This window comes from Eptesicus fuscus, chromosome 16, assembly GCF_027574615.1.
Source record: "Eptesicus fuscus isolate TK198812 chromosome 16, DD_ASM_mEF_20220401, whole genome shotgun sequence".
Classification (NCBI taxonomy): domain Eukaryota; kingdom Metazoa; phylum Chordata; class Mammalia; order Chiroptera; family Vespertilionidae; genus Eptesicus; species Eptesicus fuscus.
In genome coordinates this window covers 20,290,621-20,315,838 of record NC_072488.1, presented here as the reverse complement: position 1 = coordinate 20,315,838, position 25,218 = coordinate 20,290,621, and the positions used below count along the sequence as shown (strand labels likewise).

The window sequence follows — 25,218 nt, the reverse complement described above, 5'->3', positions numbered from 1 at the left end:
CCTTGAGTAACCTTATAACCATGGTTTTTAACTCTGTATCCAGTAGTTTGCTTGCTTCCATTTCTTTCATTTGTGACATGTGTCTTTGTCTTCACATTTTGGTTGCTTCTCCATGTTTGTTTCTATGTATTAGGTAGAGTTGCTAAGTTTTCTGGAATTAGTAGAGTGGCATTGTATAGTAGGTGTCCTATATGGCCCAGAGGCTCAGGTCCACAGTCACCTGAGCTGAGCACTCTAGGTTTGCCCCAGTGTGGGCTGTGAACACTGTCTTGTAATGAAGCATTGATTGCTTTTGGCACCACTGGGAGGAATTGACATCCAGGCCAATTGGCTGTGAGGCCCAGCTGCAATTACAATGGGAAAGCTGCTGTGCAGGAAACACCCCTAAGGAAGAGGACTTGCTTTAGTGTGGCTTTGCTACTCACCGAGTCTGCCCCTTGAGGGTGTCACTTGTGGATCTGAAGAGTTGTAATCTGGTATGGTCTGAAGCTGTCCATCAGGTTTCTAGGGCCTCCAGGGAGGTTCAAAGTCAACCACTGCCTTGATCCACCCTGCAGGAGCTATTAGTATTGGGCTTGGAGGTGCCAAGGCAAGGCCCAGCTGTGAAGCAAGGCATGCTCGTGTAAGTGCTGGGTCTTGCCTGTCAGCTGTGTGATGAGGGACGTCCAAGCACAAGAACAATGACCCCTGCAACCACCCCTGTTCCTGCCCCCGGGTTCCTGCCCCAATACCAGGCAATCCAGTTCCTCTACGTATGTGTCTATGTTGACCAAAATGCCCAGTGCTGGAACTCAGAGGGATCAAGTCAGAGTAAATTCTTATACTGGCCCTTTAAAAGGAATATCTGGGTCTCCAGCAGCCTCCATGTCTCTCAGCCACAATCCCCGCTGTATCCATGAGTGATAGCCCGAAGTTATGAGGACTTCTCTTCCCAGCTCTGGAACCCTGGGCTGAGGGTTTGGTGTGGGCTGGAACCCCTTGCTCCTCCCAGTGGACTCTGCAGAGATAATCTCCTGCCCAATTAAAAAAAAAGGCACATGTGGGTGTCGGACCAACCTGTTCCATGCTTCTGCCCCTCCTACCAGTCTCAGTGTGCTTTCTTCTTTACTTCTCTAGTTGTATGACTTCCATTTAGCCAGCTTTCAGGTGGTTCTGAATAATGGTTCTGTATTTTAGTTGTAATTTTGATGTGATTATGGGAGGCGGCGAGTATAGGTTTACCTATGCCACCACCTTGATTCTCCTTATGTATATGGATTTTTATACCTTTTAACACAATCCACTATCCTCCCCCCAGCAGTAATCTTGTCTCATGTAATAGGAATTGCTGGAGGAAATATTGTGCAATGGTACTTAGAATTAGTCCCGTGAATCTTGGGATAACACTCCATGTTTAATGATATGTAAATGCTAAATGTCCTTGGCCAGGTCAGTTAGTTGATCAGAACTCAGTGCTAAGGAGTTAACTCTTAAGTTCAGCTTTCTACTCCCTTCCATGACCCCAACATGTCACCCTGAATCAGTACAAGTCCAGGGAAACCATGAGGCTGAGAGCAGAGACCAAAGCCTATTGAACAGAGGCTATGCATGCGCATGATTTCCCTGCACAAAGAATGACACAATCTTGTTATGACACAAACTGAATTCAAAAGAAAATATGTGGGCTATAAAAAAGCCTAACTTAATTGCCATGTCATGGGCACCGGATGAGCAACAAAATAAATGTAAGGCCCATTGGTATTTTTAGAAGAGAAGGCAAATAAAATGCTAACTCAATTTAAAAGGCAAATTTTACATGTGACTATAAAAGAATTTTAATATCTGTTGGGGATAGTGCATATTATAGCTATGAAATCATGGTGCTTGGCATTTATGTCCGATACCAGCTGGAATGCCATCGTTATTCCTGAGCACACAGACTTCACATCCTGCCTTTTCCCGGGAATGAAACATAAGCTATATATGACTTGTTTATACTCTTCTTTATTCCAGAAAAAAAGATTTAAATCTATAAAATGCCTTCACATTGTTCAGCCACCTTATCTGGCACATGATCCAGAAACGCTAAATCTATTGGTGACCATATTTGTTTAGCTCAGCAAGTATGAACACTGTATTGTGTGCACAAGAGGAAAATAGCTTATTTTGGTTGTGTTATTTACAATCAGGAAATTACATGTTGTGTTTGCTTCTGTCCTCTAACAGCCCCCCCCCCCCTCGCCCCAATGCCCTCTGGAGCCCAGGGGGCTTTGCGGCATGGTGCTCCATAAATTGCAAGCTATTATTAGGTTATCACCGGGAAAAATCATGGCTTGAGACAACAAGCAGGACATGTAGTTCTGAACTAAAATGACCCCCACTGGGGTCTGCAAATGGGCCCAGCAGAGGACTAATTGTACCTTTTCATTCCTGCTTTTATTTGCAAAACAACAAATAACCATAAATGTGCAAAGGGCCATGGAAATGTCCTTCTATGAAGGATTCTCTGCACCATGGCTGAAATATAGCAAACCAAAACCCCTCAACTAACCCCTTGTCAAACTGGAGGCCATCAGCTCAGGCTGCTCACAGGGGGTCACCTTCAGTGTGGGCCACAACAGAAGTGGTTCCAGGTACTGCCCACCCTTCTGTCTGTCCTTCTGGAGCTTCCTTTGAGGAAGAAAAGGGACAAACCTGACATCGGTGACTTCTGCTATGTCAAGTATTCTTGTTCTCTAAGGATTAATCTTTGTCTTGTACAACTTCTAAACCTGAGTTGAGTCTACAGTGGAATGTTAGTGTCAAATAATATTCAGAATAAAAAAAAATAGCACAATTTACAATTGCTAAGATTTGGAAACAGCCTAAATGCCCATCAACAGATGAGTGGATTAGAAAACTGTGGTACATCTACACAATGGAATACGACGCTGTGGTAAAAAAGAAGGAATTCTTACCATTTGCAGCAGCATGGATGGAACTGGAGAGCATTATGCTAAGTGAAATAAGCCAGTCAGTGAAAGAAAAATACCACATGATCTCACTCATTTGTGGATAATAAAGAACATTATAAACTGATGAACAAAAATAGATACAGAGGCAGAGAAGCATCAAACAGACTGTCAAACTACAGCGGGAAGGCTAGGGAGTGTTGGGAGGGCGGGGGTGCGGGCACAGTAAGAGATCAACTGAAAGACTTGTCTGCATGCATATAAGCATAACCAATGTACGCAAGACACTGGGGGCGGGCGTGAGGACATGTGCTGGGGGGTAGGGGAGGCAGGGGGAAGGTCAATGAGGAAAAAAAAGAGACATATGTACTACTATTTGTAATACTTTAAACAATAAAATAAAATTTAAAAACAAAAACACACCACTGTGTTCCGACAGACAATGCCAACCTCTAACAAGCCTAAACCAAGGCCCTGAGGCACTGCGGCATTCTTGATCATCAAATATTCAACTGATCTTCCCTCTACACTAGCCATGAGGCACTAAGAAGGAGATTAATACCGTTTTCTTTTTTATTAAAGCAAAGGAAGCAGTATACGATACAGTGCTAAGGCATAGGTCTAAGAGCACTCTGCACTGGTTTTCATTAGTCATTCTACAAACATTTCATGAGCACCTACTAGGTACTAGGCTGTTCTACGTGGTGGATGGAAGTAGAGGGATGAATAAGACAGACATTTTATATTTAATCCCATGAACTTCACACTCCAGAGGAAGAAGACAGATTCTTAGAAACACAACAAAATTTCAGATAGCGATGAGGATGAACATCGTTGTATAAAACAGGATGATGGAATCATGGAATAGTGTGTGTATGCATGGAGGGGGTCTTTTATTTATTTTTTATTTTTTTGTTCTGAAAAGTGGAAAGCACTATTTTTATTTTTTAAATCTTTATTGTTGAAAGTATTACATATGTCCCCCATTTCCTCCCCATTGACCCCTTCTAGCCCAGCCCCACCCTCCACCCCAGGCCTTCACCACTCTATTAGCTGTGTCCATGGGTTATGTATATGTGCATACAAGTTCTTTGATCTCTTCCTACCCACCCACCAGTCTCCTGCCTTCCCTCTGAGGTTTGAAAGTAAATTTCATGCTTATATGTCTCTGGATCTATTTTGTTTGTCAGTTTATTTTGTTCATACAATTCCACTTATGAGTGAGATCATGTAATACTTACCTTTCTCTGACTGGCTTATTTCACTTAGCATAATGCTCTCCATACATGCTTTGCAAATGATAAGAGTTCTTACTTTTTTACAGTATCCCATTGTGTAAATGTACCACAGCTTTTTTATCCACTCATCTGCTGATGGGCACGTGGGCTGTTTCCAAATCTTAGCTATTGTAAGTTGCACTGCTATAAACATAGGGGTGCATATATTCTTTCTGATTGGTGTTTCTGATTTCTTAGGATATATTCCTAGCAGTGGGTCACAGGGTCAAATGGGAGTTCCATTTTTAGTTTTTTGAGGAAACATCATACTGTTTTCCACAGTGGCTGCACCAGTCTGCATTCCCACCAGCAGTGACTACGGTTCCCTATTCTCCACAAGCTTACCAGCACTTGTCATTTGTTGATTTGTTGATGATAGCCATTCTGACAGGTGTGAGGTGGTACCTCATTGTCATTTTTATTGCATCTCTTGGATGATTGGTGACTTTGAGCATTTTTTCATATGGCTCTTAGCCACTTCGGAGAAGTGTCTATTTAGGTGCTTTGCCCATTTTTTAGTTGCATTGTTTGTCTTCCTTTGGTTAAGTTGTATGAGTTCTCTATATATTTTGGAAATTACCCCTTATCGGTGTATCATTGGCAAATATGTCCTCCCATGCAGTGGGCTTTCTTGTTACTTTGTTGATGGTTTCTTTTTCTATGCAGAAGCTTTTTATTTTGATGTAATCCCATTTGTTTATTTTTCTCCTTAGTTTCCATTGTCCTAGGTGATGTATATAAACATATTGCTACAAGAGATGTCAGAAATTTTCCTACCTATGGTTTCTTCTAAGATTTTTCTGGTTTCACATCTTACACTTAAGTTTTTATCCATTTTGAGTTTATTCTTATGTATGGTGTAAGTTGATGGTCTATTTTCTTTTTTCTTTTTTTTGCATGTACTTGTCCAATTTTCCCAGCATCATTTATTGAAGAGGCTGTCTTTACTCCACTGTATGCTCTTGCTGCATGGAGGAATATTTTAATGGTGGTGTGACTGGCTGTACCTCTAATCTTTGGCAAATTACCCAATCACTCAGACCTCTTGTTCTCCCAATGCAAACCTACCCAGGCAGTTCTAGTCTTAGAAATTATGAAAAAGTGTTACTTTTTTGGGTCCCACTTCAAACAATAATGCCTTTGAATTACAGCAGGTCCTTGAATAATGTTCTTTCATTCAAAGTTGTTATAATGAAACAACTTGGAATGAGAGAGATGCCTATGGAACTGAACTCTTGTTTATATCAATTGGCCTCTGGTAAACTTGGTTTCCCAAGTACCTACTGATGACCTTAGGTGAGGACTTAATGTACTAGTATTTGGTGTTTTCCTTCTCTGACAGCTGGGATGCTTATATAGCCTCCTCTGTCCTTACCAGCTAGTGCCAAGTGCCCTTGATTTTCATTCCCAACACCCATTCTCCATCTAAATATTCTAGGTTCGTTATGACTTTGTAATATTCAACAAATGATCCACATTAAAGCATCAGTGACTAATAACGATTTTGTAAGGGCAGAGCATTTGCATTTAATACAAAAAGTGTTTCCACAATAACCACACTTGCATAGCTTCATTGTTTAAAAAGTACATTTGTATTATTTATCTCTTTGGTATCCACAGCAGCCTTGGAAGTTAGGCAATCTAATGAGCTATCAGAGTCAAAGCATGGGGTAAGGCAAGAACAGGATTTGATGAAGGATCCTGGAAAAGAGCCTGCAGTGTAGGGATTTGGGCATCAGGAATCACAGATGTGGATTATAATCCCACCCCACTCACATTCCATCTGACTCCTAGGAAGCTTCAGTTTCCTCCCCTGAAAAAAAATGGGGCTGATAGTACTGTTCATCTCGAATGTCAGGAAGAACAAATAGCATAACATCTATGTCAGTGCTCTGAAAATTATAAGATACTGTAAAAATGAAAGATTTATCAAAAGACTTTCTTAAGTATCCATTAAGAGCTGTGGTAGGTGCCTGGGAGAGAGACAAGGACAAAACTTGACATTAAAGCTCAGCCTCATAGCATTCTTAGTAGTTTGGATAGAGCCCTACTCCTTGTTGTATGGTCTTTGCATTACAAATTATATCTCTAGTAAGAGCCCAAGTACAAATGATGAGAGACACGGCTATTACATCCCTTCCCACGGGCACAAATCTCTTACCAAGCTTGTAAAAAGTATTTCTCTGGTCAAGTGAATATGCAAAGTAATTGTGGATTGAAGTCAATAAAACATACTCTTAGTAAATAAAATATAATGTTGCTGTAACACAGAATACAAAATTAAGAGAGGATTTTGGCTCTACTCTACAGTCCATCATTGCTCAACAGGAGTGGTGGGAAGGAAACTTAGACAAATACACTTCCCTCACAGCCAGTCCTAGGCAAACTTTTATAATCGGTAAAGTGTGTTTTTTAGGATTCTTATTTTTATTATTAAGTTATTACATATGTGTCCTTATCCCCCCATTGCACACCCCCCACCCCCCGCGCTCATACCCTCACCCCTCTGGTGTCTGTGTCCATTGGTTATGCTTATATGCATGCATACAAGTCCTTTGGTTGATCTCTCCCCTTAACCCCCACTGTCCCCTACCTTCCCTCTGAGGTTTGACGGTCTAATCGATGCTTCTCTGTCTCTGGATCTGTTTTTGTTCATCAGTTTATGTTGTTTTTTATATTCCACAAATGAGTGAGATCATGTGATATTTATCTTTCTCTGACTGGCTTATTTCGCTTAGCATAATGCTCTCCAGTTCCATCCATGCTGTTGCAAATGGTATTTTTTATAGCGACGTAGTATTCCATTGTGTAGATGTACCACAGTTTTCTAATCCACTGATCTCCTGAGGGGTACTTAGGCTGTTTCCAAATCTTAGCTATTGGTGAATTGTGCTGCTATGAACACAGGGGTGCATATGTCCTTTCTGATTGGTGTTTCTAGTTTCTTGGGATATATTCCCAGAAGTGGGATCACTGGGTCAAATGGGAGTTCCATTTTTAGTTTTTTGAGGAAACTCCATACTGTTCTACACAGTGGCTGCACCAGTCTGCATTCCCACCAGCAGTGCACGAGGGTTCCTTTTTCTCCACATCCTCGCCAGCACTTGTCATTTGTTGATTTGTTAACAGTTGTAAGATGGTACCTCATTGTCGTTTTAATTTGCATCTCTCAGAAGATTAGTGTCTTTGAGCATGTTTTCATATGTCTCTTGGCCTTGGATTCTTGTTCCACTTTATGACCTGTCCCAGGCACCTTTCTGACTCTGGATTCTAGAGCAGCCCATGATGTCCAGGAAATGTCTTCTTTATCTCTCACCCTTCACACCATTGGAAACATACCGGTTCTGTATGTAGTTGGATCCACTAAGAATCCAACTACCATAGATGTGACTACTGAAAAGTCCAGACAGACCCAGTCATTTACATAAGACTACTTTGAAAGGTATATTTAGTAGCCTTTTAATAACATAAAGTCATAAATAATACATTCTCTTTTTAAATAAGAGAACAAAGTTCTCTTTGTAAATAAAATTCTCTTTGTAATAAGCAAAGAATCAAAAAGAAATCATGTAAGCCCCACCATCCATTTGCAATTTTGGATCTATCTTTCTAATTTTAAAATCCTGGGAAATTTAAATAAATTACACAAAAATTTGTTTACAAGACATATAAAATACCCACTTTATAATGGACTCAAACTAAGCATAATTACATTAATTGCTTTTTAAAAAATCTTTATTGTTGAGAGTATTACAGATGTTCCCCTTCCCACCCCCCATCTTCCTCCCATTGCCCCACCCACCTGGTTCCTACCCCAGACCTTCACCACCCTATTATCCGTGTCCATAGGTAATGTCTTTGGCTAATCTCTTCCCACCTCCCTTTCCCTGTGAGATTTGTCAGTCTGTTCCATGTTTCCATGCCTCTGATTCTATCTTATTCACCAGTTTATTTTGTTCATTAGATTTCTTGTTCATTTATTTTGATATTTAGATTCAGTTGTTGATAGATATGTATCTATCGCCATTTTATTGTTCATATTTTTATATTTTTTTCTTCTTCTATCCCTTCCTAAAGAATACCCTTCAACATGTCATGTAATACTGATTTGGTGGTGGTGAACTCTTTTAACTTGTTGTCTGTGAAGCTTTTTAGCTAACCTTCAATTCTAAATGATAGCTTTGCTGGGTAGAGTAATCTTGGTTGTAGGTCTTTACTATTCATCACTTTAAATATTTCTTGCCACTCCCTTCTGGCCTGCAAAGTTACTGTTGAGAAATCAGCTGAAAGTCCTATGGGCACTCCCTTCTAGGTAACTAACAGCTTTTCTCTTGCTGCTTTTAAGATTCTCTCTTTGTTTTTTGCCCTTGGCATTTATTTATGATGTGTCTTGGTCTGGGCCTCTTTGGGTTCCTCTCGTTTGGGACTCTCTGAACTTCCTGGACTTGTAAGTCTATTTCTTTCACCTACCTGGGGAAGTTTTCTGTCATTATTTCTTCAAATAGGCTTTCAATATCTTGCTTTCCTTATAGTACTCCCATAATGTGAACGTTGGTACACTTGAAGTTGTTTCAGAGGCTTCTTACACTAAATTCATATTTTTTATACTTTTTTCTTTTTGCTCTTCTGACTGGTTGTTTTTGCTTCCTCATATTCCAAATTGTTGATTTGATTCTCAGAATTTTCTACTCTACTGTTGAAACCTTGTAAATTATTCTTTATTTCAGTTACTGCATGCTTAATTTCTGACTGGTCCTTTTTCATGTCCTTGACATTCTCACTAAGATCCTTGACAGTATCATTAAGATCCTTGAGTAACCTTATAACCATGGTTTTGAAATCTATATCTAGTGGTTTGCTTGTTTCTATTTCTTTCATTTGTGACATGTTTCTTTATCTCCGCATTTTGGCTTTTCCCTGTGTTTGTTTCTATGTATTAGGTAGAGTTGCTATGTCTCTTTGAGTTGGTAGAATGGCCTTGTGCAGTAGGTATCCTGTAGGGCCCAGTAGCTCAGACTTTCTAGTCACCTGAGTTGGGCACTCTAGGTGTGCCCCTGTGTGGGCTATGTGCACCGTCTTGTAGTTGAGCCTTTTTTTTTTAAATCCTCACCTGAGGATATTTTTCCATGGATCTTTAGGGAGAATGGGAGAGAGGGAAAGACAGAGGGGAATATTTATGTGAGAGAAACACATTGATGGGTTGCCTCCTGCATGCACACTGACCAGAGCCTGGGCTGAGGAGGAGCCTGCAACCAAGGTACATGCCCTTGACCAGAATCAAACCCAGGACCCTTTGTCCGCAGGCTGATGCTCTATCTACTGAACCAAACAGGCTATGGTGAGCCTTGATTGCTGTGGCATCACTGGGAGGAATTGACCTCCAGGCCAATTGGCTGTGAGGCCCAGCTGCGACTACAGTGGGAGAGCTGCTATGCAGGAAACACCCCTTGGAGGAGGACTTGCGTCAGTGTGGCTTTGGGCTCACTGTGTCTGCCCCTTGAGTGTGTCACTGGTGGATGTGTAGAGTTGTAATCTGGTATGGGCTGAAGCTGTCCACCGGGTGCACAGGCTCTAGGGGCTCCAGGGTGGTGCAAAGTCAGCCACTGCCTGGATCCATCTGCAGATGGATGCTATTTATATTAAGCTTAGAAGTGCTTCACGGTAAGACCCAGCTGGGAAGCAAGAGGCTGATGCTAGTGCCAGGTATTGGACCTTTTATGGCTAGGTTCTGGGCACACGGACACCTGCTACAGCTTGAGAGATTTTAGGAAAGTCTGAAGCCTGAGCCAGGACAAGCCATTCATATGGAAAAGCTACTGCAAACAGCTTGGGAGGGCCTGCAAATTGCATGGGGTGTGGTCTCAGGGAATCACCAGGGCTCACCAGGGCAGAGCAAACAGCGTGAATCACGCTGATGGAAACTCAGATATGACTGCCAGTCAGCTGTGTGACAGGGGAGATTCCCACACAGGAACAATGACCCTGTGAGCACCCCCTTTTGGAAGAAAGCCACCCCAATGCCAGATAATCCAGTTCCTACTCATATGTGTCTGGGTCAACCAAAGCCACCAGGTTCTGGAGCTCAGGGAGATGGAGTTCGAGTAAGTTCGTGCACCAGCCCTTTAAAAAAAAAAAATCTGGGTCTCCAGCAGCCTCCAGGTCACTCAGCCACATTATCTGCTGGTTTTTAAAGACCATAATTATAGGGACTTCTCTTCCCTTGCTCCTCATGGGAAGCCTCTGCCTCCTGATTAAAAAAACTGCACATGTGGGTGTTGAACCAGCCCATTCTGTGCCTCTACCCCTTCTACCAGTCTCAGTGTGCTTTCTTCTTTACTTCTCTAGTTGTAGGATTTCCACTCAGCCAGCTTTCAGGCGGTTCTGAATGATAGTTGTTCTGTATTTTAGTTGTAATTTTGATGTGGTTGTGGTAGGCAGCATATACAGCGTTTATCTATGTCACCATCTTGGTTCTCTCCTACATCAACTGCGTTTTCACTTAGCAGTGTGTCCTGAAAGTTTTGCTTTGTTAGTGTCCCTTACACCAGTTGCACAATGTTATATGATGTTGCAATTTATTTTACAAAAATGATGAACAGTTTGTTTCTAATTTTTCTCTAACATAAAAACTCTGCCCTTAGCATCCCCATGCATAAACTTTCATACTGGCACAATTACTTCTAAAGCTTTAAAAGTACAATTTCTGGACCATAGATTTTTGTGACCTTTGATAGACGCATATGCTTTTTTGCATCATATGATTAATCCATAGGAGTTGGTCAAATGGGGGAAATTTTACACCAAGGCACGGCAAGGTGGAAGCAGAAACGGGAGAATTACTGTAACTTTCCAGCCCTCAGGTGTCACCTGCTGCCTCCAGTGCTAGGCTGAAGTTGTATGCAGTGATATTTTCTGCTTGAGTTGCCTTTATTTGCCTGCTTTTAATAATGTTCATGTATTCCTGAACTTATAATTTACAAAGCAATCCCTTCAAAAAGATAATGTCTGTGTGGAAAAAAGGACTGGGTAAATGTTCACAGGGCCAAGGCACATGTTGGGTGTCTTCAGTGTATTGTCTGGATACATAGACTTATCATCACACCATTAGAATTTTTTGTAGCTCATTAAAGCTACCCTGAGGGTTCCGTTTCAATTTTTCTCTAGGTTTTTCTCTCAGATCCTTCTCAGCTGTCACTAGCTCTAGCCTGGCTTGGGGCACCGATGGCTTTACCATTTCTTTTTTATTTATTTATTTATTTTTTTTTTCCCAATTTTTTTTATTAAGGTATTATATGTGTACATATTTTACCATTGCCACCCCCCACCCCACTCCCATGCAAAACTTGAGAAAAGGAGGGAGAGGGTTTGAGAAGATTCAGATAGGATATTGATGCTCCATACATAGAATAAAGCAAAGAAGAAAGAACCAGGCTTCAAATTTAAGGAGGATAAAGAGAGAGGGGGGATAAGTTATTAGGGCGGAAGGAGAAGTGAGCCGGAGGATACTGTTTTGTGCAGAGCAGTCCTGGACTGTTTTTGAGGCAAGAAGTGAATTTCAGTTAAGTCTAACACAAACCCCCTTACTTAGGACAATGACAACTACTTCAGCTGTTTCAGCCCCACATCTGCCCTTCCTTTAGTCCCTTTTCAAAATTAGCAAAATATTGCTTGACTAAATCTTACCATTTTTTTACCTTCATGGACTTGGTATTATTAAAGTAAGGGTTTATTGTAGAAGTAATAAACTCATAGCTCAGAATTAAAAATCTTGGTGCTATTTTCAAACTAGGTTCACTCGAGCCCTATTTTTACATACTCTGAAGACAGTATAAATGTAATGTCAGGAGAAGCCAAGAACTAAGGAATTAAAGTTTATCAATCAATGATCTCAAATATTGTTAAAGAATGAGAGCTATCCATGAAAAATAGCCCCCTCTTAATGTTTCTGTTCCATGTGATTATAAAATTTTGCAAAAGGACTCAGGCTGATGTTTCTATGTAGAATAATTTATTCCTTTCCTTTCAAATTATCAGCTGCTTTAACATTGTATAGTTACGATCAGAGTTGAATATGACAAGTTTCTGAATATTTTCTTTGAACCTTTGGTCCATTTTCAATTTTAAGATGTGTCAGTTATCTAGTCTTGTCAATACCTCACACTCTTGTGGTTAACAGCATGATCGCCAGCTAAAGTCACCCTCCTTTGGTCTGAATCCTAGTTTCACCTCTTACTGGCTATATAACTTTGGGAAATTTTCTTATATGGCAGTTTCCCTTGTCCTGTTTGGTTCTCCGTGGTTTCAGTTACCCATGGTCAATTACAGTCCAAAAAATTAAAATTTGCTTATTTCACCCAGGGTATGAGTAATCCCTTTGTTCAGCGTATCCACATTGTATAGGCTTCCCACTTAGTTGATCTGTTGACCAATATGGCTACTAATATATCACAGTGCTTGTGTTAAAGTCACCCTCATCTTAATAATGGCCCCAATGCCATCTATGGAACTTTCATCAAACTGTATTGTTACAGTTGTTCTATTTTATTACTTATCGTTGTTAATCTTCTAATGTGCTTAATTTATAAATTAAACTATCATAGGTATGTATGCATAGGAAAAAATATAGTATATATAGGGTTCAGTACTATTTGCAATTTTAGACATCCGCTGGTTGTGTTGGAAGTATCTCCTGCAGATAAGGGGAGAATACTGTACCCTGGGATTCATTTTTCTCATCTATAAAGTGGGGATAAAATAGTAAATATCTCACACAGTTGTTTTGTGGATTAAATGAGAATCCATATATAGTAAACCTCATAAATGTTGACTATTGGTTTTGTCCTTATCACCACCATCATTTCTGGACATCAAGGACAAACACATTCTCTCATAATTCTGGGAGATCTATTAACCCTAAATCACCTAGCTAAAGGAAACCATAATGTAAGATTGTAATATCATTAAAATTTCCTTTGTTGTCATAACAAAGAATTCTGAAATACAATAGGTAATATTTGTTCACTTTCCATGCTAAACCTTTATTGTTGAAAGTATTACATATGTCCTCTTTCTCCCCCTGATTGACTTCTAGCCTGCCCTGCCTCCTACCCCAGGCCTTTACCACCTTATTGTCTGTGTCCATGGGGTTATGCATTGAAGTTCTTTGATTGATCTCTTCCCACCCACCCACCCTCCCCCGCCTTCCTTCTGAGATTCCACAGTCAGAGACATATGAGCATAAAACAATTTGTCCATCAGTTTATTTTGTTCATTAGGTTTCACATATGAGTGAGATCATGTGATAATTTCTCTGACTGGCTTATTTCACTTAGCATAATACTCTCCAGATCCATCCATGCTGTTTCAAATGGTAAGAGTTCTTTTTTACAGCTGTGTAGTATTCCATGGTGTAAATGTACCACAGCTTTTTTATCCACTTATCTACTGACTAGAGGCCCGGTGCACAAAAATTCGTGCACTCGGGGAAGCGGGGGGTGTCCCTCAGCCTGGCCTGTGCCCTCTCACAGTCTGGGAGCCCTCAGGAGATGCTCGACTGATGGCTTAGGCCTGCTCCCCAGGGGGAGCAGGCCTAAGCTGCAGTCTGGCCTCCCTCTGTGGAAGGCGACCGGACAGACGGATCTGGGGATGGCGCCAGCCGGCCTCACCCCCTGCTGCCGCTGCCACCAGGTAGCCTCCCTCTGTGGGAGGTGACTGGGCAGGCCGATCAGGGGTTGGTGCCGGCTCCCCGATCGCTGTCCAATCCCGCGGCCTGGCGCCACCTGCTCGCCAGCCCCACCCCCTGGTTGTTCCACTGTTAGGTCGATTTGCATATTACGCTTTTATTATATAGGATGGGCACTTGGGCTGTTTCCAAATCTTAGTTATTGTAAATTGCGCTGCTATGAACAGAGGGGTGCACATATTCTTTCTCTTTGGTGTTTCTGGTTTCTTAGAATATATTCCTAGGAGTGGGATCACTGGGAGTTCTATTTTTAATTTTTTACAGAACCTCCATACTGTTTTCCACAGTGGCTGCACCAGTCTGCATTCCCACCAGCAGTGCACTAGGGTTCCCTTTTATAGCATATAAATGAGAACTTATTTTCCATATTTTATAGATGAGATTATCAACAGCTTAGGGAGGTTCGTTATCCTGAGGTCACACAGCCAGTATATGGAACTTTACTATCATACCAAGATACATTATGCAGGCTACAGTAATTAGTCCTGGCATTCTTCAGTAACAATAGTGGTTACCCACAGAGTAGCACAGACTCAGGGTGACCAAATCAGCCACTTACAGTGGCCTCAGCTTACTAAATATCTCTACGCCAAACAGAACTATCGATTCCTATGAACCAACTAGGAACTGCCAGAGGCCATGCTCATCGTCCAGCTGCCTGTTCACCAGGTTGACCAGAGTCAGGAGACTTTGCTCAAGTCAGTCAGCCTTGTACCTCTTACTCCACCAGGTACACATTGGGAACCTTGCTTATGCCGATTATTGTGGTGGCAGATCCAACGTGAAAGGGCAGACCTGCCGGAGCGTATAGATTCTGATCCACTTCAGAACCACATTCACACAGCTCGTTGGTTTAGGGCTCTTTTCAGACCATGATTGGGAGGGGGAACAAGTGACCAAGCAATTGAATAGAATAAGCACCATCTCAGACCAGCTCAGAGTTCTTTCAAAGGCTCAAAATGTTTTTGTGGACATCAAAGAATTAGAACCAGGGATTTTAGAAAATTTTAGCGAACCCCATGAAGCTTGGGGTCTGATCAAATAATCCCAGTCTGGGTGTTTTTAAGAGAGGAGTATTATCTTTTTTTTTTTTTAGAACATCTGTCAAATTATAGTTTGGAAGGTAAATCAAATAGCACTGTTGGTTTGTGCTCATTCTTCCGTCTTGTAATCCCTGGAGAAAAACATCCCAATTTTTTAATTAGAATCTTTTTCTTTGAATTTAAAATATATCAGAATTTTAGATTCATAATAGGAAAATTAAGTCCTAGAGTAAAAATATTCAAGTTACATCAAAATGAAAGAAAAGTTTGTGTTTTTTTGTAGATCTATGGGTCCGAGCTATTTCATACAGGGAGGTGCCCTTGTCCTTATACAGATAATGAAATGAGGTAGTTAGTTAATTGTTCTCAGTCTGGTTAGGGGAGCTTTAAAAAATACCAGTGCTGCCCTGGTGGGTGTGGCTTAGTTGGTTGGGCATAGTCCGTGCACCAAAGGGTTGCTGGTTCAATTCCTGTTCAGGGCATATGCCCGGGTTTTGGCTTGATCCTGGTGGGAGGCATACTGGAGGCAGCCTATTGATGTTTCTCTCTCTCTAAAAATCATATGTTAAAGTTTCAAGTTGCCCTGGTGATTCTGATTTGTTGCTGGAGACAAAAACAAGGAGAAGCAGGTTTCTGAGCTTTATATTCACCCCTGTTTTCTTATTTTTAGAAAAGAAGTCATGTCACTGTCTCCATTACTTTTTCACTCTCTTCAGGGACAACTTTTATGGGCAGAAATTTTTAAGTGTTTTTCCCTTTTTCAGTTTTTACAACCCTTCTCCTAACTAGTCATTGATCAATCCAGCATCCATAATTCCCTGATCTCTTAAACCTCACTTGGAAGCCAAAAAAGGACTCTCTTTTATAAGCCAGTGAAGTGAGGCAATGTGGTTTTCATACTTACTTGGGTAAATAAGTATCACAACTAAAGACAAAACCTTGTTAAGGTCCCCAGTGACAGCAGAAGAATTAATACATAAATAAATAATATTTCCATTTGAATTCTAAAAGAGCAAGACAAGCAGTGCACAGAAGAGAGGGGGATACATGCATTAAACAAAGATTCCTGCCTTTCAGACACTCTGAAAATTAGGACCTTAAACCAAAACATCTCACGTCTTATGACTTGGGTTATACAGAATTTTCAAGATAAAGAATCTCTTTGATTTTTAAGAACAATTTTATGCTCTATTTTTAAAAGCAGAGGACCATAAAATTATTACATCTTCAAAGGGTGTTAACTCCCCAAAAGTTTAGAATCATTACATCAAATCAGAATTTCTTACCACTTATGGGTTCTCTTGGGATCTGGCTCTGTTGAATGATAAAAATAGCAAATAATATTGAGCACTCATTAAATGGCAGCACTATTCTGAGTGCTGTTCATCTTCACTCATTTCCTTCCAAACCTTATAAAGTAGGTAAGCTTCTTACCTGGCAAGTGGAAGAGCCAGAATTCAACTAATTTATTGTTCCTCCTCCCTTGGCCTTTCATAGTACACATGCTGGAACAGGGTGTTTTTTTTTTAAAAAGTAAGCATAGTTTAACTTGAGTGGGAGGACTTTAGAGTTAAGCAGTCCTAGCCCTTGCACCAAGCCCACCCAGGTTGTTTTATGAGCAAATGACCACTATATCTGAAGGCATCACTCTCTCTCGAGAAATCAGCTGCTCCTTACCTCTCCCCAATTAGCTGCTTCCCTGGGACTCAAAGATCTATTCCTCGCAGAAAGCCACCCCCCCCCCCAAACTGTGGGCTGTTGGAGCATAGCCTCTATTTCCATGCCTTAGAGCAGTGTTTCTCAGCCTTTCCAATGCCGCGACCCTTTAATACAGTTCCTCATGTTGTGGTGACCCCAAACCATAAAATTATTTTCGTTGCTACTTCATAACTGTAATTTTGCTACTGTCCAATGGTCTTAAGCGACCCTGCTAGCGGTTCTCAACCTGTGGGTTTCGACCCACAGGTTGAGAACCGCTGCTATAGAGCCTAAGACCATCGGAAAACACAGATATTTACATTATGATTCATAACAGTAGCAAAATTACAGTTATGAAGTAGCAACGAAAATAATGTTATGGTTGGGGGTCACCACAACATGAGGAACTGTATTAAAGGGTCGTGGCATTGGAAAGGTTGAGAACCACTGAGCAAGCATGTCAAACTCAAAGGCTAACACGGGCCAAATAAATGAGGCATGTGGCCCACAGGCTATGAGTTTGACATGTTTGCCTTAGAGCTTTCGTTCTCAAACCTACGTGTAAACAAGAACCTGAGGCACAAGTTAAAATGAGGAAAAAGATACAGGGATATGCAGAGAGTCTGATTAAGTGGCTTCAGGATGGAACCCCAAATCATCATTTTTCAGCTAGGCTCTCGCAGTATTTCCAATGCCAGTAGTGTGCTAACTTAATTAGCATTACACACAGTGTTTGAAACATGGTCATCGCTGCCATCATTTATTTCATTGGATGGCTGGCCAGTAGGTTTGAAGTAAATAATTTTGCCAACATTTCTTACCTATTTTTAAAAAGACTCTGTGCTTTGTGGTTTAATTTCCTAATACTGCCACAATTTCAACATCTTCAGGTCCAGAGAACTTTCTTCCTAGGATCTTCAAATATTTCATTTAGGTCATTTATTTTTTTTAAAATGAGAAGATATTTATTAGCATTAAACCATTCTAATGAAGCAAGGTGGTCATGGACAAACTCCCACCCAAAAAGAAAAATCACACCAAAATCATACTTGTGAATCAAGTCTTTTTCTGTATCCTGTGCAGCACCCAAACAGTAAAGTTATGGAAAGTCTTACAGATGTTCTAGTCTAAATACCAGATGTGGAAACCAGAACCTAAACAAGTGAAGTGTCTTGCCCAAGAACATACAAATACCGTAGCTAGAAAAGTTGAGAGTGTCTCCTTGATGAGTCTTCTCACTACTGCACCATGAAGCTCTGTATCCTCTACTCCATCTCTCATGTTGTCAGTAATCACTGATGCTGAGAGAGGCGAGCATGCCTCCATCAGGTAAAATCAGTCCATGTCGGTTCCTGAGCACAAATAACTTGAGAGTTAACAGCTAGCCCCACTAAATATGCTAAGAGTCAAGAATAAGATAAATCATCTGGGGTGAAACCCTTGCTCTAGATAATCCATAAATGTGTCACCTGCAGGACTATAGGTGTTTAAGGCTTTGTCTATATGTAGCTATAGAGTTTGAGGAATTCAGATTTTTAAAAAAAAACACAATTTCTGGAGGAAAGGAAGCATGTTGACCTATTCCTGCATACCAACCAGATGACTTGGCCAAGATTATAGAGAGTGAACTTGAGACAGGTCTACAGAGAACAGTTCTGTCCTGACTCTGTGATGTGTTGTTTAATTCCAACCATACTGTCTCCCAAACATATCTTCCCTGCTATTGATTTGTAGTTATGGGTACCAAGGAGGCAGGACTATATGACTTACCTAAAATTGATTAGAAATCAAAGTGGCAGTTAAAAGCAAAAATTAGAAATCTGGCCTAAAGCATACTTGCAAAAAATGTATACACTAACAGCTGATGGTGCAATTAAAATATATTTCATTTTCAAATAACACTGCCTTTAAAATTATTCAAAGTGTGTGCATACGTTTTTTGGGACATACACACACACATAAACACACACGACTTATTTTGTGCAAATCACAGTGGAAATTCAATTTATACATATTTATATTTAACTAGAGGCCAGGTGCATGAAATTCGTGCACTTGGGTGGCGGGGGGTGTCCCTCAGCTGGGCCTGAGCCCTCTCACAGTCCTGGAGCCCTCAGGGGATGTCAGACTGCCGGCTTAGGGGAGCAGGCCTAATCTGGCAATCGGACATCCTTAGCACTGCCGCGGAGGCGGGAGAGACTCCCACCACTGCACTCACCAGCTGTGAGCCCAGCTTTTGGCTGAGCAGCACTCCCCCTGTAGGAGCACACTGACCACCCGGGGGCAGCTCCTGCATTGAGCGTCTGCCTCCTGGTAGTCAGTGCACGTCATAGCAACCAGTCAGTCTGCCGTTTGGTCAATTTGCGTATTAGCCTTTTATTATATAGGATAGGCCTAATTCTGAATATCACAACCCCTCTGAGACCATGGCAGCAGTTATTTCTCAGGTTTTACTTTGGGGAATGGTATCTGAATGGTGTTTGCCTTGTTCAGCCATAAGCAGGTATGGGCTTAGCATTCAGGGCAGGGCTTGGCAGTGCCTAGCATATGGTGTGTGATGGGTTCCTCTATGCACTAAGCAGGGATAGAAGGTAATTTGGGGAGATTCCATCATACTTCATTTGGAAAACAGAGTTGTCTGTGGTGGAGCTAAAGTTAATGGTTTGCATTGGCATGTGTTTCTATAATTTTTTTTTGCATGGCTTTTGAACTGAAAACAGATAAAAGGCCTGATGTATAATGTAGGTAAATAAAATAAAACCAGCCAGACTCAAAGAGGCCCCAAATGTGTTTTATGTATGTTTCAAGGTAGTCACTTTGGCTACTGACTTTTTAGGGAATCCAGAGAAAGGCATTTGCAAGCAGGAAAGTATTATCACAATGATTTTCACAATAAGCTATTGAATATGGCTTGAGGGAGAGGAAACCCCTGCAGGCCCAAGTGGGTCCTCCAATGCAGGCAAAATGACTGGTGTGGGTGTTTAGAGGACCCAGGAACCTTTCATTTCATACCTCATGCCCTTCTGGCACTGGCACCCAGGAAGCTAGGGTGTCTGCGTGGAAAGGAGGCACCCAGGGCCTAAGCAGGTGTGTGCTGTGGAAGTGCCAGGTCACCGGCCCCTGCAGCATGGAGAGGGAATGCCCCCACCAACAGCCAGCATAAGGTGCCATCTGTTCACCGCCAGCAGGTGCAGCAGCCATGTCCGCACAGAATAAACGTACGTCTCAGGTGTCCTCACAGCGGCTGAGCTGTAAGCTGCTTTCTCCCACCTTGGCCTCTGTTCCTTTACTTTCCTTGCTCAGCTGCCTGTCCTTGGAAAAAGAAAAGAAATCAGGACAACTTCACCTGAAGCAGCTCTGGTAACTGTGCAGAGTGAGTGCAGGGGAGCCTGAAGGTTAGTCCTGCTTGGCTTTCACTCACCGGCCTCCGCAGGCGTCCTGGTGGGGCTGCCGTGTGGGATCTGAATGCGCAGCAGGACACACCTGCAGGGGTTAGCCGCCTGCCCCACCTTCTTCAGTCTAGTTCCCTAGCAGAGGAGAGGACGGTTTGTGAGAACCTGTTTCCAAGTTCGTCAGTGAAAGGGACCAAGAGAAGAATTTAGTCTCCCCAGAGGGGTGTGTGGCATGGAGAGACGGCTCTGAAATCAAACAGATTTGGCTTAAAAACCCTTGTTCTATTGACCAACATTCAGTTCAGTGGCATTTCCCAAAATGTAAATAAGGAATAACAACATCCATTCCATAGACTAGGAGGGTTGAATGAGAATAAATTTGTAACAGGCGTATAAGTGCAGAGTATTTGCTTCTTTGTGAAATAGCAAGTGGAACTTGCTTTCCATCACAAACAGAGGTCCGAGTCGGTGAGATGAGCCCACAGGCCAGCCAGTTTCCTTTTAGAGAGAATGTGACACTGCACTTCCAGCAGCCTCAATAACTTTCCCACTCTTTGAAAAGCACAAGAATCTACAGGCTAGTCTGAACTTAGATGCTCCATGTGTCGTCCCCATGGGAGATTTACTGAAGAAGGATGGTGGCAACAGAATAGCCACCAAGGAGAGAAAGTAGCCCAGAGATCATACAACTACCTGCATGCTCAGAGCACGCCAGGGATCTCAAGAGGAACAGAGCACATGACACAGTACCTTATGGTAATATCACACCTGCCATGGCTGGCTTTGAAAATCTTGAGTTCAACTTGACAATTAACATCTATAAAACTAGTGTGTGTGCAAGGTATTTTGCAAAGGTAGCTGAAAGGACTTTGCTATCAGTAAGTCAGCAATCGTCTAGAAAAGAAATGGAGCATCTCTAAGCCTAGCATCCTCACGTATGAAGTTTCCTCCGCCCATAGAATTATCACTATCAATGCAGTAAAATAGAGTTTGCTCCTGTATTCACAAGGCTCTGGGTAAATGCCAGCTATTATTACAATTCATTGTTTCAGTAACTTGCTCTTGACCCTTTGCAAATATCTCCTGACCCCTTAACTTTCTCATCTGTAAACTAGAACTGACGATACAGCATCTTTCAGTAATACCTCGAGCAGCTGTTTTAAAACTTGAGTGACCTAGAACTTGGGCCATGATCATGCTGAAAAATGCTGCCCTGTACGTTCAGTATCACGAGCTGTGGCATCTGTGGTAAAGACCTTGACCAAGCTCACCTGTAACTGCGTCCTTGAGTCCTGGATCCTGTTCTGACCACACCACGGGGCCTCCAGAGAACATCACGGCCCGGTTGTCACTGCGTTGCCATGGGGGTTTGATTTTAGAGTACACAGCTGAAGCTTCCCGCACTCCACGGACTCCTTACAAAGGCTGAGTGTCATTGCCTCTTTGTTCTTCCTCTACAGACACATTTGCAAGCAAAGTGGCAGCTACCCAGGACCAGTACGCAGACGCATCCATTGGTAACGTCACTGGCAGCAATGCGGTGAATGTCTTCCTGGGAATCGGTGTGGCCTGGTCCATCGCAGCCATCTACCACGCGGCCAACGGGGAACAGTTCAAAGTGTCCCCCGGCACGCTAGCTTTCTCTGTCACTCTCTTCACCATTTTTGCTTTCATCAATGTGGGGGTGCTGCTGTATCGGCGGAGGCCAGAAATCGGAGGTGAGCTGGGTGGGCCCCGGACTGCCAAGCTCCTCACATCATCCCTCTTTGTGCTTCTGTGGCTCTTGTACATTTTCTTCTCCTCCCTGGAGGCTTACTGCCACATAAAAGGCTTCTGAAGGAACAATCAGATATAGTAAATTTATATATATATATACATATATACATAAAACATATGTACAATGAACAGAGGAAACTGACATTTGTCGTGTTCTCTTACCTGCTGATGGAATCCAGCTTCAAGAGCATACTTACTAGGGCTGAAGTGAGAAACCATCACCTCCCATTCCCAGGGGCATCGTCACATGGAACAAGGCGTGGGGGCAGGGCCACCTTGGCCTAGGAGGGCTGTGTCCTCTCCAGGTTCCTGAATCCTTAAGTCTTTGATTTGTTTTCTGTCTTGACCGCTTTTCAGCGAGGGTTGGGAGGTGGTTGATGTCTGCCTTTTATTTTGTTCTGTTTTGTTGGGAAGATCGGGGTACTTGCTTCTCTTGTGGGAGGTGGTGACCAATCTAAATGCAAATGGATTTTGGTAAAAATTTAAGTCATTAGGATGACTCTCCCTTTCCCCAAACGCTTTACAAGTTATTTTGGATTCAGAAGGGATATGGGCACGGAAGAAGAAAGCAGCCCTCTTCGCCATGTTAATCCCAGCTTAGCTCTGGACCGTGAGCGGAGGTGAAGCTGCCTCTGAGAAGAAGCATGGGAGCTGGGATGGAGCCAGGAAAAAGTGACGGTTCCAGATGCCGTCTGATATTTAAAGATATGCTGCCTGGCACTCGTGATCAACAGGTACAGGAAGAATAATGTGCCTAGATGCCCAGAAACACGCAAAATCCTTTACTTCTTCTCTCTCTAGCTCTGGATTGTAATTGGCAAGGCCCTTCTTCTGGTGTTCCAGCCCAGCTATCTCCCCGGGTCCCCCCCCCCCCACCCCTCCTCCCGCAAACAGGAAGAACAACTCCATTCAGAACTCACGTCATCCTTTTCCATTTGCATCAATCTGTGTCCCAGTCCCATGTTGCTGTTGCCTGGGATGGATCATCTGTTGGTTTTCTTTTCCAAAGCATCCATGGCTTGCACAGTCCTGTTCCAGTCACGACTGAACATTTGCTCCTCCTTCATGTGCCTGTTCGGGAATGTTGTTGTGATACCTGTTACACAGTGCATGGACGAAAAACAAATAAAACAAAGCGTTATCTGTATATAGTAGAGCCTAGCAGACACTGTTCTCCCATTCAGCAACATTAATTGGACATTGAAGACATACGTGAGCTTGCTTTTCACCTGTAACTTTTGTGTTGTTATTGAGTTTATGACTAGGGATACAAGGAGAAAATGGCTTATTGTTCATGGAGCTGCACATGCATTTTGAAGAAGCAATAACTGTCACGTGGGACGTTAAAGCAATGGAGAGGACAGCAGGCACACCACAAAGTATCTTCATGGAATAGTAGCCATGTGGAGCACACCAGAGGCCTCTAGAAAACCGCCTGTTGGTTCAGGAAGGCCCAGGAGAAGGGTGTGGAGAAGTGGATGCAGGAGGCTTGCCTGGGCTTTGAGAGCCTCCGTTTGCGCAGCGCCCTGTCCCTGAGTATTTATTTCACATCTGCTCTGTCTGGCACAGATGGTAGATAGTGCTGGTTTGTTCGTTTTATTTTTTTATAAAGGCTGTTTTGAGCCCTGTTTCTTTCACCATCCAGACCCCTCTGATTGTACCTGCAGCTCCTAAGTAGGAAAGAGGTCAGGCTGACCCATGGGTCTTTGCAAGTGAGTCTTCTCTACTTACGACTGAGGGGTAAGCAGTTAAAGGAGAAGATGAGTGCCTCCCAGCAGGGCTGCACTGGGAGGTTTTTTATTCCCTGGAAAGGGAATGGCTCTTTCTATTTCCAAATACCAAAGAGCGTGGATAAACCCACATTCCAAAGTAGTGAGTCCACTAATGAGGAAAAATGGAATGATGTTGGCCCCCTCTTAGAGACTTCTCTGTCTATAAAGATTCCCAGAATGGAGACATCCCTAGCCCTCTGTATTGATTCAAAGATACGGAAGAAATAAAAAATGTTGAGAGCTATTTTCTCTTTTTCCACTGTGATCATGATCATTCATCATTTAGATAAAGATTTGGTGGCTGAATGAATAATTAAATGCTGGGTGCCCACTCAGTATGCCAGGAACCATGCTACCACCTGGGGACTAAAGCGTGAACAAAACAGCCCAGATCCTTGCCCTCAGGGGGCTCACAGTTAATGTGATTGCTCTTTCCATGAGTAAAAGTCAACCCAGCCACATTGAAATAGATTTATCTTGCAAGAAAAAACACGATTATGAAACTTTAAAAATAAAACATTGAAATTGTGCAAATACAAGCATTCAAATACCTAAGTTTTTTTTAATTAAGAGTATAAAGCATAGGTTAGGAAAAACATCCTCGATGTCCTTGGCCAATCTTGCAGATAGGACATCATCTCATCTTAAACCGAGAAAGGCAATCATGCCGGTGTTACCACATCACTGAGAAGGCCTACTTAATCCCAGTTTGTATCTTGGTTTGATAACGATACTTTTCTATGCCCTGTACCTCTACAATTCTCTCTTGGAGACTCACCCCAACCTGTCATGGCCTAGCACACTGGTGGCCTAACTCCTTTGGGGGCACATGTTAATCCCCTGCCCCCCCCCTTTTTTAAGATTTACTAAATGGAAAACTAGCCTAGAAACACCAGGTAAATATGATCAAGGGACACTGAGTTGTTTAAACATTAGAAAGATTTCGCACCCATTTTTAGCCATATTTGGAATGTCAATAATCCCATAGCAAATTGTTACAGAGGACTTTTGAGAAATTCTTGCCATTGGTCAATTTCAAAGCTTTTGGGTTTGTTTGCTTTTTAAAATTTTATGTTATAGGAATATGATTCTGGTGTTCAGGGTTTATTAATAATTATAGTTGTGTAAAATTATTTTATTTTGTTTGATTTTATTTTGTGTGTATTGTGCACAGCTTTAGGGGGAAACGCACTCATTGTGCTGTTCCTTATACATGGTACACGTTATTGACACAGAGAAATAAAGTTTCTAATTGTTTCTGACTTAATCACTAGTTATACAGCATATTCTGTATGGAATGTTTTCCTTCTCATTGTCATCTACTTCATTTTTTGTTTTCATGTTTTAAAGAAATAAAAACCCAAAAGGTATTATTGTGCAAGTGGTATCCTCATCCAAACGAAAGAAAATAGATATACTAGTATTCAACTCTTGCAAATGTCAACTCTTTGGTTATTCAGTGTTTCCTTTTTAACCTCCCAAGAGAGCACAGTATCAGAATATTGTCTGACAGTGTTGAGATAAATGTTGGACAATTTGCCATGTCACTAATTGTTTTCTTACATTATTTAGTACTACTTTATCTACC

At 42.0% G+C, this 25,218-nt stretch overlaps 1 protein-coding gene across 2 annotated transcripts in view; it reads left to right on the top strand.

Moving 5' to 3' along the window:
• SLC8A1 (solute carrier family 8 member A1) overlaps window positions 1-22,038 on the top strand; it is a 299,075-nt gene extending 277,037 nt beyond the window's left edge. The window contains exon 10 of one of the 2 annotated variants that reach the window (XM_008162206.3): window positions 21,543-22,038. In XM_008162206.3, coding sequence (XP_008160428.2) covers window positions 21,543-21,919 — 377 coding nt within the window. In that variant the 3' untranslated portion in view covers window positions 21,920-22,038. The remainder of the gene's footprint in view (window positions 1-21,542) is intronic. The other variant, XM_054727953.1, reaches the window with a different exon arrangement.
• The last annotated feature ends 3,180 nt before the right edge of the window (window positions 22,039-25,218 follow it).